This window comes from Echiichthys vipera (assembly GCF_963691815.1).
Source record: "Echiichthys vipera genome assembly, chromosome: 8".
Taxonomy (NCBI): Eukaryota; Metazoa; Chordata; class Actinopteri; order Perciformes; family Trachinidae; genus Echiichthys; species Echiichthys vipera.
This window is the reverse complement of record NC_139833.1, coordinates 31,613,159-31,626,336: the sequence shown is the minus strand read 5'-3', so window position 1 is coordinate 31,626,336 and position 13,178 is coordinate 31,613,159. Positions and strand designations below refer to the sequence as shown.

The following is a 13,178-nucleotide window of genomic DNA, read 5'->3' as shown; positions in this document are numbered from 1 at the left end:
ATCATTTAGACCATTAACATTCTAAATGTGTCCCCGTTTATTTCCTGTTGCAGTGTATGTGACATCAACTGATAGGAAGTTCACAAGGACTAAAAATGGAATTCCGCTGAAAAGGTCTAGACCTACATTATTACTCAGCTGTCCAGCAGGGGTTGTAGCCCATTCTGTGGCCATCAGGGTTGCCAGGTTTAGTAGAAATGTGCCAACATAACACTCATGTTGAACACTTTTACAGTAAAGATGTGTGACATAAACGTTTGTAAAATGTTTATGTATGTGTATGGTATGATAATTCATGTATTACTGTAAGCTAGCATTATGTATAAGAAAAAATACGAAAGATAAAAAAAATATGGGTTTTAACTAACTAAAGTTTAATTTCGAAATTCTAATTCAGTTTACTGTAAGGTTACATATATATACGCAGATATAAAACATCCACACACGGTAATATGTGTCGAGTTATATCTTTGGTAGGCTGACAAAAACACGTAACTGGCAACCCAAGTCAGTGAGCGTGCATGCAGTATTGTGTAGAGCTATGGTGTAGAGCAGCAGACAGACTCCCCGCAGGGATCCCCAGGGTTACATACACACACACACACACACACTGCTGTTTAGATGGCTGACAGAGAGGAGTAACTAGTGTGCAGTGCTGAGAACACTCTGTGATCACCGATACAATGGAGCAAGAATTTGAAGACATTGATTCGTCCGGAAGATGGCAAAACCTTTACAATGTAAGTCAGGACACTGGGCCTCTCGTGTTTCTATGACGATCGGCTGCTAACTTACTTGGCTAGCTAATTTGATAGGCAGCCCGTTAGGTACCTTTCCCAGTATTTGGATACGTTTGCCTTTTGTGTGACTCGTTTAAATATGTTAGCGTATGGACATCATCGCATTGTGTAGAGGTTATGTACAGTACTATGTACTATAGTGTAGACGAATGAGAAACTAGCAGTCCGCGCTAGTAGTTGCGGACTTCCGTAGCTGGAGAGCGTTTAGCTTGAAAGCGTGCAGCAGCGGCACAGTCTTCATAGTTGAGCTCAGTTAGCTAATGTTAATTCTGGGTGACGCTAGCAGACGTCAGCTGCACTTTCTGAGAACTCATCAGGACTTCCAGAGAAAAGCGCATGTGTTTCGCCACCAGCTGCCTCATATTTCTGTTCAGGTTGAACTTGTTCGGCTGTGACCCTGTAATAACGTTAGCTGCTGCCTGGAGCAGTACGTGTAACGTTAACGTTTATTCAGGATGTTTTCCAGGACTGTTGCCCTTATTGGAATTTACAGAGAAACACTCAGTCAAACCTCAAACACTGGTGTTACATCATAAACGTTCAAGTTTTAAGATAGCTATAGCTCGATACAAATATGCAGGGAAGATGTAAATTGTAGTTGATGGAGAAAAAGAGTCCAAAGTAAAGGAATTAGACCTCTGCTGCTAATTATTATATCCTGAGAAGTGGGGTTATTGTTCTGATGTTCACTCCACAGTTAAAAGCATATTCAGTATGTTGTTAAAAAGCTGAATCTCTTATTGGGATTTTATTGTATAAACAAGTCTTGTTTTTCTTGTTATGTGAAACAGAAAGTGGTGGAATCGACCTTTTTACCTGTTATTGACTACAGAGATGTGCTGTATATGAATGCATCTGCTACTTGTCTTCACATGTTGGATAGTGTGTATCATGGGGGCACTGAGATTTATAACAAACTGTGGTTCTCTCACTCATCACTGTGTTCTCTACACTAAAGTAAGCTGCTTATCGTTATATGTACGTCGCCTCAGTCACTGGTATATGTTCATCTATAAGACCATTCTGAGTAAAAGTCCTCCTTATTATCTTCACTTTTAAATTTGGAAACATGGAGGTTTCAATCTTCACTCAATGGACATTTTGCAACTGGTTGTTCCAAAAGTAAGAAAAGAATTAGGAAATAAAGCATTTAGGTTTTAAGCACCTGTTACGTGAAACAATCTTCAAACTGAACTACATCTTCAAAATCTTGTACCCTTGACTGATTTTAAAGATCTGGTGAAAGCTCTGGAGTCCAGGCTCTCTGTATGCAAGTGTTTTCTATGAGTAGGTTTTTGTGTTTTTATTTGGCTTATTTGTTGTCTGATTTTTATACTGTAACTGTATTGCTGCTGTCCTGACCAGGTCTCTCTTTTAAAAGAGATCTGTGATGTCAATGGGACTAACCTGATTAAATAAAGGCTAAATAAAAATACATTTTAAAAAAAGTATTCAGGCGCCTGTCAAAGTCTGGTTGTACGTCGTTTTCTTTTTTTTGTTGCTTTTATTTTTTATCAGTAAGATCGTTCCTGTTTATCAGTTACCTAAGAAACGGATAGCAAACCCATAGTGTCCAGCAGAGTCTTAGAAGTTTATAGTTTTCATTGTGTGTATGGGGTGGAGACAAAAATGTCCAGTCATTTGACAGAAGATCAGAACAAAGCAGTGTATGTCAGTTGGAGATGAAAATACCAATGAAAATAAACATGACATGTGAAGTACTTTTTTTTTTTTCATCTCTGTGGTATTTACGTTAATGTTGTCACTTAGTATCACTGGTCACCACTTTAGTGAGGCAGGATGTGCGTCATATCATACATGTGCTCCAGTTTGTCTCACAGAGTGTCTCTATCGCTGTTTCTTTCACAATTCAGATTCTTAAACAACTTAATGTGATACTCCTAACTTCCTACTTGTGTTGCTGTCTTTGACAGGAGATCCGCAACCAAGCCAGTGAATATCCTTACAAAGTGGCAAAACTTCCAGTGAATCGGAATTTGAACCGCTACAGAGACGTCAGCCCATGTGAGTCTTATGACAAATAAGGTTATTCATGAAAATGTGTATTGTTGCAAATTACATCCTTGTGATTTGTACTTGCTCCTTGGTCCTTCATCTGGTTCCAGATGATCACAGTCGGGTAAAACTTGAAAGCTCTGAAAATGACTACATCAATGCAAGTTTAGTCATGGTGGAAGAAGCCCAAAGAGCTTACATTCTTTCTCAGGTACGGCATAGTAAAAGCAATGTCAATGTCAGTGCATGAGTGTACATTGAATATGTGGACCATATGAAGTAGAATTGGCTGAATTTCACTCTGTGTGCTTTTGATAATGACTAGATGTATTTCTATGTACCTACATATCTTTGTTTTGCTCCCTCAGGGGCCTTTGAGGAATACCTGTGGTCATTTCTGGCTGATGATTTGGGAGCAGTGTTCCAAAGCTGTTATAATGCTCAACAGAGTCATTGAAAAGGGATCTGTGAGTATACTTCATGACCTGCTGACCATTCATTTTCTAGCTGTCACAGTGCTTTGCATACAGTGTCTGTTAGTTTGACTTGGTCATTCTTATATAGAACAGAATTTAAATGTTATATGTATTTTACATTTATATATATTGCTTTTTTACAAACATTCAACAAGAACACTTCCCCACTATAATTCATCGGCCCTCAGTAGCTTTTTACATAGCCCATAAGTTACATTACCTGTGACAGAGTAGTCACTGCACACACAAACATTATCTGACTCAATTTCTTGCATTTTCCCCCTTTTATGAAGTACAAATTCTGATATTCGATGAAAACTCTTTGGGGTTTCTCGGTTTGATTGATTTGAGCAACTGTAAACAACACAAACGATAGGCATTTTCAGAGTTTGTGAAATTGTTTCTGATCATAGACACTGTTGCTTCAGTGTAGCGAATTTCCTGCCCTCTGTCTGCAGATCGCACCAAGGTAAGCGTGCACAGCCCTGCAGTCATGGAATCTCTTGCAGTAAAGTCTATGAACACCCAGTGATGGATCCTCAATCAGTGTGCACTTTTAGTGTCTGACTTCAGCTAGCTCATCCTTCAGAAGCATGGGAGCATGTGGTAACCTATCCAAGACTAATGAATTCCCTTTTGTCTTAACAGGAAAAGTGTGCACAGTACTGGCCCACCACAGAGGAACTACAGATGTCTTTCACAGACACAGGGTTTGTTGTCAGGCTACTTTCAGAGGAGGACCAATCCTATTACACAATCCGAGTGCTAGAACTGCAAAACACAACGGTGAGCATGAGAGGCCGACCATTAGATAATACCTTTTTTAAATGAGGAGTAGAGTCATTTTACAGATGATGTTTTGTTGAGGCGAAAACTGCTTTGTGTCTAGTTCAGGAAAATTGCAGTCCAGGACCATTACTGTATGAAAGAATCCCTCCTCCCTTGCCTTGCATGTGTTACTTTATCCAGACTTCATTTCAGGGGAGTTACTGCCTCTGAACATTGCCGAACCTGTCTTAACTCGTTTTATCTTGGGCGATTGTTAATCCAGCATCCAAGTCTGCCTATATGGAGATGATGAATGCTGTGATTTCAGGAGTTGTGGGGTGTTTTCTTATTGACAAAGTCAGCCCAATAATGCTGAACTCTGTCTATACAATGGTCCATTCATGGCAGACTTAACGTTTTCTCTTGTAGACAGGGGAGTCGAGGGAGATCTACCACTTTCACTACACCACGTGGCCTGACTTTGGTGTCCCAGAATCTCCGGCCTCTTTCCTCAACTTCCTCTTCAGGGTTCGAGAGTCTGGATCGTTGGGGCCGGAGCACGGGCCCTCAGTGGTCCACTGCAGTGCTGGGATTGGACGCTCAGGCACCCTAGCATTGGTGGACACCTGCCTGGTCCTGGTGAGAGCAGGGAGGGGGGATGTCACCAAATGCAGTCACTGTTAAAGGGAAACGTTGCCTAATGTTGAAGTTGCAAACAATTTAAAACATTACTCAAAAGACTTAAGCTTGAGCAAGAATGTAAGATGAGCTGTACATGTTATGACTATGCTTACTTGCATGCAAAGGGACAGTTGTGGCATGTTGGCTTCATGTGTGGCAGTGCTTCACAGCACCACCTAGCCACCTGACGTGCATACAGTATTGAATTTCACACACTTTTGCGTCACCGTATGCATGCAGATTTCCCCCCAAAGACACTCGTCTAAAGGCGGAATAAAAAGTGAGAACGCGACCCCACTTTTGCGTTTCCTTTCTAGATCATCTGCGTCTAAACAGGGCCTTAACTTCCCATGCAGGTCTGGATCATCTGAAACCAGATAATCCAGACCTGCTTTCAAAATACCACTTAAAGTTGTACTCCATAAGAATTGAGATATCTTGTTTCTAGCGACCTCTGTGGCAGTAAGATGTAACTGCAGGTGACCCTTTCTTTCAGAGCCTACATCTTGTAATGTTTACTTTGTGTGTTGACTATTAATTTATTTTTTATTCATTTGTAAACTTTATTGAAACACATTCACCTCTCTACTTCCAGTCCGTCCTCTATATGTTACCCTCTTAAATCGACACACACACACACACACACACACACACACACACACACACACACACACACACACACACACACACACACACACACACACACACACACACACACACACACACACACACACCTATTACACTTCTGTTTTTACTACAAGCCTGACTCAGAAGTTGGAAGTTCACGATTTCCGATTACAAGTGAATGCAGCATAACGTTAGTGAAGATCTGGGCCGACAGACCAACAGCTGTCAGAAGCGTCACTAACATGGCGGCGTATTTACATCTAGAGAGGGAATGTCTCCACAGACAGAGATATCGTCATACTCAGCAGAAAGGCAACAAGTGCTTTCATTAGTGGGTCACATGATCAATCACCATTGTTGTTACTCACTCTGTGATGGATAGGAACTTAAGACAATTAAATAGATGACTATTTCAACTTTGAGTAAAAGTCCAGTGTTATCTCTGCAAAAGGTACTTTTTGCTTTTTTTTATGAAATATTAGAAATTCGTTTTTTGTTGTGTTTCTACAAACCCCCATTCCAATGAAGTTGGGAGGTTGTGTGAAATGTAAATATGTTGCTCCAAAACCTGTACTTTGAGCTTGAGTGGTGCCTTCTCAGAGTTACCCATGATGCACAGCACACTTTTCCACTTTGGGTCAGTCCATCTAAGATGAGCTCAAGTCCAGAGAAGCAGCAGTGTTTCTGGCTGTTGTTGATATATGACTTTACCTTTGCAGGGTAGAGTTTTAACTTATCCTTTACAGAATGATGTTGGTTTTTAATGCAGCGTTGCAGGGCTAATTCAATAGATTGTACACATTTCCTCCTGCACAACTTTTCAGGCTCACAAATAATTTCTTGCTTTATTCCCTGCACTACCACTCCACTGTGAGCTAGGGCTATCTTTGAACCAGCTGGCCTTGATGGCCCTGTGCCGCCAGCTTGGAGAACAAAAAAATGTTCCGTTCTGTTATTGAGCCAACAGCCCTCAGTATTTCTCTAAAACCCACCCATAATATGCAGCCCCTGTGTAAACAGACGTTAAGATGTGTTCTTTCGCTATTTAGCCAGCATAATGAAAGAAAAGCAAAAAACACACCAACACTGACGGAGCTCATTTGGCGCAGCCATGGAAAGACGGCTGATATTGTGTTTATAGTCATGGACACACGATGCCACTTTCCTGGAACCACTTGCACGTCCGTGCGACTGGTACATGTCTGCAGTCGTCAGCAGAGCGTATGTTTGAGCCTGTCTCCACCAAATCCAACTGCGAGCTTGTCAGCTGTGTTCCTGACATACTCTGTGTGCAGGACAGCACTCACAGCAGAGAAGTACGAAGCAACAGAGTATTCCAGGCAGACACACTAAAATGCCCCTGTAGAGATTTTCTTTAAATTTGGCACGAACATCCACTTGGACTCAAGGATTATCTGATTAGATTTTGGAGGTCAAAGGTCACCTCACAAAACAATTTTGGCCATAACTCAAGAATTCCATTGCTAATTATAACAGCATTTCACACAAAAGTCTAACAGTGTAAAATGATGAAGTCATCGCATTTAACATCCAAAAGGTCAAAGGGCAACTTCACTGTAAGCAGAATAGAATTAGGTACTTTTTTTATCCCCAGGAGGACATTTGGTTTGTTACAATTGCTCTGTTTTTGAATAGAAAAAAACAAACGATATATATAAATATAAATAATAACAATGGACAGTAACACTGAATTTAAATAATGACTAAAATAGAATGAAAATATGTATACATATGTTAAGATTACATTAAGAAAGTTCACCAGGCTTGCGCGTTTCTTGCCAGATGTTGTCATTTGCATTCACGTACTTGCGTGGACTGTTTCTGCCCTTCCCTTGGTTTCAGTCTTGTGTCTCGAGGTTCATGATCCCTGAGGACTCGTGAAAACCCCAAGCAGGAACCCTGAACTTTTAATTTCCACACATGATTGCAAACATGACAGTGGCCTGGGTTAACTGAGAACTGCAGAGCCTTTTCATCTGTATTCAAAACATGTCAATCTGTTTTGCAGATGGACAGGAGGAAGAATCCAGCATCAGTGGACATACAGAAGGTGCTTCTGGACATGAGGGAGTACCGCATGGGCCTAATCCAGACCCCTGACCAGCTCCGCTTCTCCTACATGGCTGTCATCGAGGGAGCCAAGCTCCTCCTGACAGTCAAATCAGCAGCCCAGGTAGTCCAGGAATGGGGAGTAAGACTGTGCTTGTAAATGTCTCAGGCTGATGCTTGGGCTGTTATAAGATGTATTCCTTGTTGGAAAGCTTCAAGTGCCAGTGAAACTCTGACATCTGTGCGTAGAGAGGGATGGGATGTTCAGGGAGAGATAGCAGGTCAACAGTAGCTGCAGCTCAGCCCTATGTCCAGTTCTTCTAGTCTGAAATCTGAATGTGTATATGGGTTCAGAACATTATGCTATTTATTTATGATGCCCATTCTCATGCTCACTACTGTCTCATAAGTTCTTGCAGCTATTTTTGGGTTTATACTAAGTTGATACCATTTGGTGCTTAAATTAAATATATATATTTTTTTTTACAATTCAAGGATTGATTTTAAAAAATGGTCCAAAATCCCACATTAAGACACCAAGACCTTGAAGAACTGTCAGTGCATTTACATGCACATCAGTAACCCTTGATTTTACCCAGTGTACGGTGTTTACATGGTGTTTGAGAAACCGGAGTATGTCCTTAACCCGCATATAATCAGCTTTTTAAACTGCATGTAAACGCACTGACTGTAGAAAAGTCCATGCTGTGATTTGGGATCAAAAACTTTTAACATTTGGAGATTTCTGCAACACTTGGATTGGATGGCGAGCACTTGTGTTGTGTAAACTGCTCAGCTCTCTGGGTTGTGGTTATAAAGTTTCATGATCATCATTACACATGAATACCGTTGGACTCATTGAATCCACAAGTCTCAGCTTTACAGTCAGACACAATTTATGACATTTTGTTTATGGACCCCAGTATACAGAAATATTACAAAACAACACATTTATACTGCATACAAAAACTGCATGGATATTACCTAAACTGCATGGGATTATCATAAAGTGGACATGTCTGTGAAGAGGAGAGTCATGGGAATACATGGAACCCATTTTCATTCTTGAAGTCAGAGGTCATGGGGCCCCCTTCATTCCTGTTATTCCCTTGCCAAAATTTAGCTTAACTTTGAAGCATTATTTAGCATATAATAGTTACATTTGGTACCAATGGATTCTTTACAGTATATGGACTACTTTCAAAGTCAGTTGGACAGCCCAAACTTATTCCTCAGCTTGCCAAAGTTGAACTGTCTCTGTGTCATAAGTTGAGAGAAAACTTTATTTTCCCTGTGTTGTGCCTTCGTGTCTCATCTCCTGTAGCAAAACGAACAGAGTGTGATGTCCAGAGAAAGTTTGGAGGCAGATCTACCCCCTCCACCACCTCCACCTCCACCTAGACCTCACCTCAACGACAGCAGGCCCAACGGTCAGCCAGGACCCTGTCTGGAGACACAGGCCACCTCAGGAGATTACTTGCTGGCAGGAGAGCCAGACAGCCAAGACCATAACATGGCGGAGACCTCTGGGCAGTAAGTAGCAATACCGGACTTTTTCAAGTTAATCGTGTCAGGCAGGGATGCACTGATTGTGAAATTCCAGGATGATACTGTTTAACACATAGACTATACAGTCTAGATCAGGGGTGCCCAGCCCATGCTCCTGGAGGACAACTGTCCTGCATGTTTTAGGTTTCTCTCTGCTCCAACACACCTGATTCTCATTAACAAGCAGCTGAAGCTTATCAGGGGTTAAATCGTTAGACTCAGGTGTGTTAGAGCAGGGAGAAACATAAAACATGCAGGGAAGTGGCCCTCCAGGACTGGAATTGGGCACCTCTGGTCTATGTTTTAAACAGCATCATAACTGATACCAATGTTTTTGTTTTGTTTTGGGTTTTTTTTTTTTTTTTTGGGGGGGGGGGGGTTATTCCCCCTTTTGTGCCAGGGAAATGGAAATCTTCATCGTAATAACTGAACTGTTTTAAAGACAATCAGTCAATCACACATTTATGAAACAACCTTTAATTAAACATTTCATATGAAAAATATATACAGTATGGGGTGAAATGGTCCACACAATACAATAAAATTTTAGCACAATAATCGGACATAGGTTAATGTCCCACAAACTGGAGACAGAGAAGTCTGACGTGATGGTCCTCTCAATAAAACATCTTTGATGCGACGTCTTGAGTCTTTTGACCAATCAGAATCGAGATAACTGCATCGTATTCTTTTCCATGGATGTAAACAACTTGTTGCGGTACTACATTTTTAAGGCAGCTTTATGACAGTCATGTTGTGCGTACATCTCCAGCAGCTTGGTCTGTGCTGTCATATGTGACCATCCCAGAGTCCTGAAAAACGTGCATTTTTCCCATCGGTGTGTGGAATCTGATTCCTTCTTCTTTCAGCGCCCTCTTAATTTGCAGATATTCATTCCTCTTTTCCAACACACCTGCTGTGAAGCCGTGGTCCAAAAACATCCATTTCTCGTCCACGGTGATGCTTTTTTACACACACACACACACACATTGATAAACTTCTCTTCTCTTCTCACAACCGTTGATCTTGAGGTGGCCGTCCCAGAGGGTTTGGGTCTGAATGCTCTATGCGCACGTACAGTACCAAGTTCGTTCAGACCGATGGTCTGTCCCAGTTCAGTTTTTCTAAGATTCTCCACAAAGCGAACCATTCCCCCATTCCCTTTCCTATCCTTTCTTGATACCATAGAGCTGCAAGTGTCCTTACAGTTTGGTGAGCTAAGATTTCAGTTTAAGCTGGGTTTTCTGCACCCAGGTTAAGACCGCATCCACGTCCTCATCAAATGTTTCCACATGCGCTGCTCGTCTTTTTCAAGTCTCTGCCACGTGGCTTCTATTTCACTGGCAGTTTCCTTCATCTTCTCGTTAATGTCTCATTTCGCCAGCTTGATTTTTAATATCACCTTGCCCTGGAAGTTTGACAGTTGTTTAGATATATTGTGTTTCGGTTCAGACATTGCCTTGGCCATGGTTTCATTTACGGCATCGTGAATGGAGGCTAACGTAAGTGTTTCTCCTAGCATAGCTTCGTTGCTGCAGCCTGCATCTTCTGTGTCTGTGTTACATTACATTACATTTAGCTGACGCTTTTGTCCAAAGCATCTTTGAATAAGTGCTTTCAACAATTAGGGTACTAAACCAGAAGAGCTAGTTATAAAGTCAGTGCGGTAGCTCCAAATAAGCCGATCTATAGAGTGCTACATATAAGTGTTTTTTTTGTTGTTTTTTTAAATAAATAATGTCCTTAGCCAAGGTGCAGTTGAAAGAGATGCCTTTTTAGCCTGCGGCAGAAGTTGTGTAGATTTTCTGCCTTCCGAATGTTGATGGGGAGCTCGTTCCACCATTTAGGAGCTAGGACATCAAACAGTTGTGACTTAGTCAAATGACTCCGTGTTCCTCTCAGTGAGGGAGCGGCAAGCCGATTTGCAGATGCAGAGTGGGCGGGCTGGGTTGTACGGATCTTCTTTTTACTTCTTAACACCATACTAAGGGCCTTTTCTGCTCCCCGTGGCATTATAATGTGTTAATAAACACTTTCAGGGTAAACCTCCTGGATTATAGGGGGGTTTGTGGTAGTTCAGTCGGGAGCTGAATTTTTATGCGGCAATCTTCACACTTGCACCACCGGAAGTCTAGTTTGTTATCCTTAATTTTCTGGCACTGTGCATGAGATGGATGGGATGGATGGGATTTCCACAATGTTGTTTGCTGACTACTTACTGTGAAGTGACTCTTATTTCAGTGTCAGAAAGCGACACCGTGAGGAGAGGATTGCCAGCACCTCACAGAAGGTCCAGCAGATGAAACAGAGACTGACAGACTCAGAGAGGAAACGAGACCAGTGGCTGTACTGGAGACCCATCCTGCTCAACGTGGGTGCTGGGGCAGCTTTGGCTGTTGGCCTGCTGGTGTGCTGGATATACTCCCAGTGAACACTCTGGGTTACTTAAAACGGACTCATATTTTGCACCAGTACCTGGGATTAGGTACTTCTGTAAGTAGATGTAGATGGTAATATGTGCATAACTGAGGGTATTTATTTAAGGTCAAAATGCAAGAGCGCTAGATCAAATGATTGTGTGTATATTTTTCATGTAAGATCTTAACAAAAATAGTAACATCTCAGGATCTTGGTGCCAGCAGGATGATTTCATTTCCTTTCCTTCTTGTCACTGTTGATGAATGTACTGTATCATAGCAAATGGCTTTGAAAGAAACTCACTAAAGGTGCAGTACAAAGCAAAAAAAAAAAAAAAAAATCATCAATCAAAAAATCTGACAGGTTTGTTTTTGCATTCTTTATTTGTAATGGTCAGATGTGTGTTGATCATCTATGGACATGTTTTGCATTTCAAAATGACTTGTGTTGACGTTCCATAGATATAGGAAGTCTCCAGAGCCTCGAGGTCAGCCATGTGAAAAAAAAAAATTTCTGTAATGAAATTTGCATATCATGCATGCATTTAGAGGTTTTCCAGAGCAACACTTGTTCTTCCATTCAAAATTAGCAGGGCACCCCAATAAGGCCAGATATATATTTTTGTGTGACTGGACACTTGATGGGGAGCTGCCTTGCTGATGTTTCAAACTGCTTGAACTTCAAACCTTTTTTTAATTTTCTGTTATATGAGCACCTTTTTTCATAGGTTTTGGTTGTTACATGGGTCATACAAGCTGTCCTTTACCGCTTAGTGTGTGTATTTACCTACGGTATTTACTCACTGAATGGCTTCATGTGTGTGTATTTTCAGGGTGTCCCACTGTTTTTTTTCGAGGAAGCCAAAGCAAAGTTGTCCGTTTTTTGAAGGTAACAGCCAGGCAAGCTGTTAAATGATGAAATATTGTACTTCATTATGTGGAATGTATTTTCTGTTCGCCCTCTGACATAACTGACAACTGCATTACAAAATGATAGTCATAGTAAACTTGCATTGCAAGTGACTTCTTAATTTGGACCCATAGATTCACCAAATTGGTTTTAAATTGACTGGGACCAATCTAAAGCTATAATAGTGCTATTTAGAAGTTACCTTGGATTAAATTCTGGTTAGGAGAGCGTGATAGCATACTCGTTCGTACCTATTTGTGTGCTGGTTGAGATAGCTTTTAATGTGCCTTGAAGTGAATTTAATGGAAAAATGTGTGATCCAAAGTTTCCTAGCATGATCGGTACAGAATAGGTTTATGTGAGTAACATGTTAACACTGCATTGGCCGGTTTGTAGTAACTGGAGGTGTCGGTCAGTTACACCAAATGTGTCATTAGCACCTACTGACTCCTGAGATGAAGGGGTGTGTTGCTGATACCACTGTTGGACAGGACTTTGACTCAGTTCTCCTTTAACCCACATTCCATTTTTTCTTGTTTTCCACATAAGATTTCAGGGGAGTTTTGTACACTGATGAGCTGCAGTGTGAACATAACAGTTGGCGTTTTGAAAAAAGCAAACAAACATGAAATACTTCTTAAAATAAAACATTCATCTTTTTTTTTTTTTTTTTTTACCAAAGCCTGTTTGTCTGCCTGTTTCTTTCTTTAGCTCAATGTCAGTACAGCAGCTCCACACACAGCTCCCCCATCCCTGCACTTCTGTGCTGTGTTATAGCCATAATTTCATTCTAACCTGACTGGACTAGATGCCTCTCACCATGGATTCTAGGAACTGATTTAATATTTCAATAAGAGCCCTTGCT

General features: G+C 41.1%; 1 protein-coding gene across 1 annotated transcript; it reads left to right on the top strand.

Annotated features, from left to right (window-relative positions):
* Window positions 1-550: 550 nt before the first annotated feature.
* Window positions 551-12,910, top strand: ptpn2a (protein tyrosine phosphatase non-receptor type 2a). The gene is made up of 9 exons (XM_083918235.1): window positions 551-740; window positions 2,735-2,825; window positions 2,927-3,027; window positions 3,185-3,283; window positions 3,941-4,078; window positions 4,490-4,699; window positions 7,398-7,562; window positions 8,763-8,971; window positions 11,228-12,910. Exons 1-9 carry the CDS (start codon window positions 684-686, stop codon window positions 11,415-11,417), a joined length of 1,260 nt encoding a protein of 419 aa, XP_083774361.1. The 5' UTR covers window positions 551-683; the 3' UTR covers window positions 11,418-12,910.
* The last annotated feature ends 268 nt before the right edge of the window (window positions 12,911-13,178 follow it).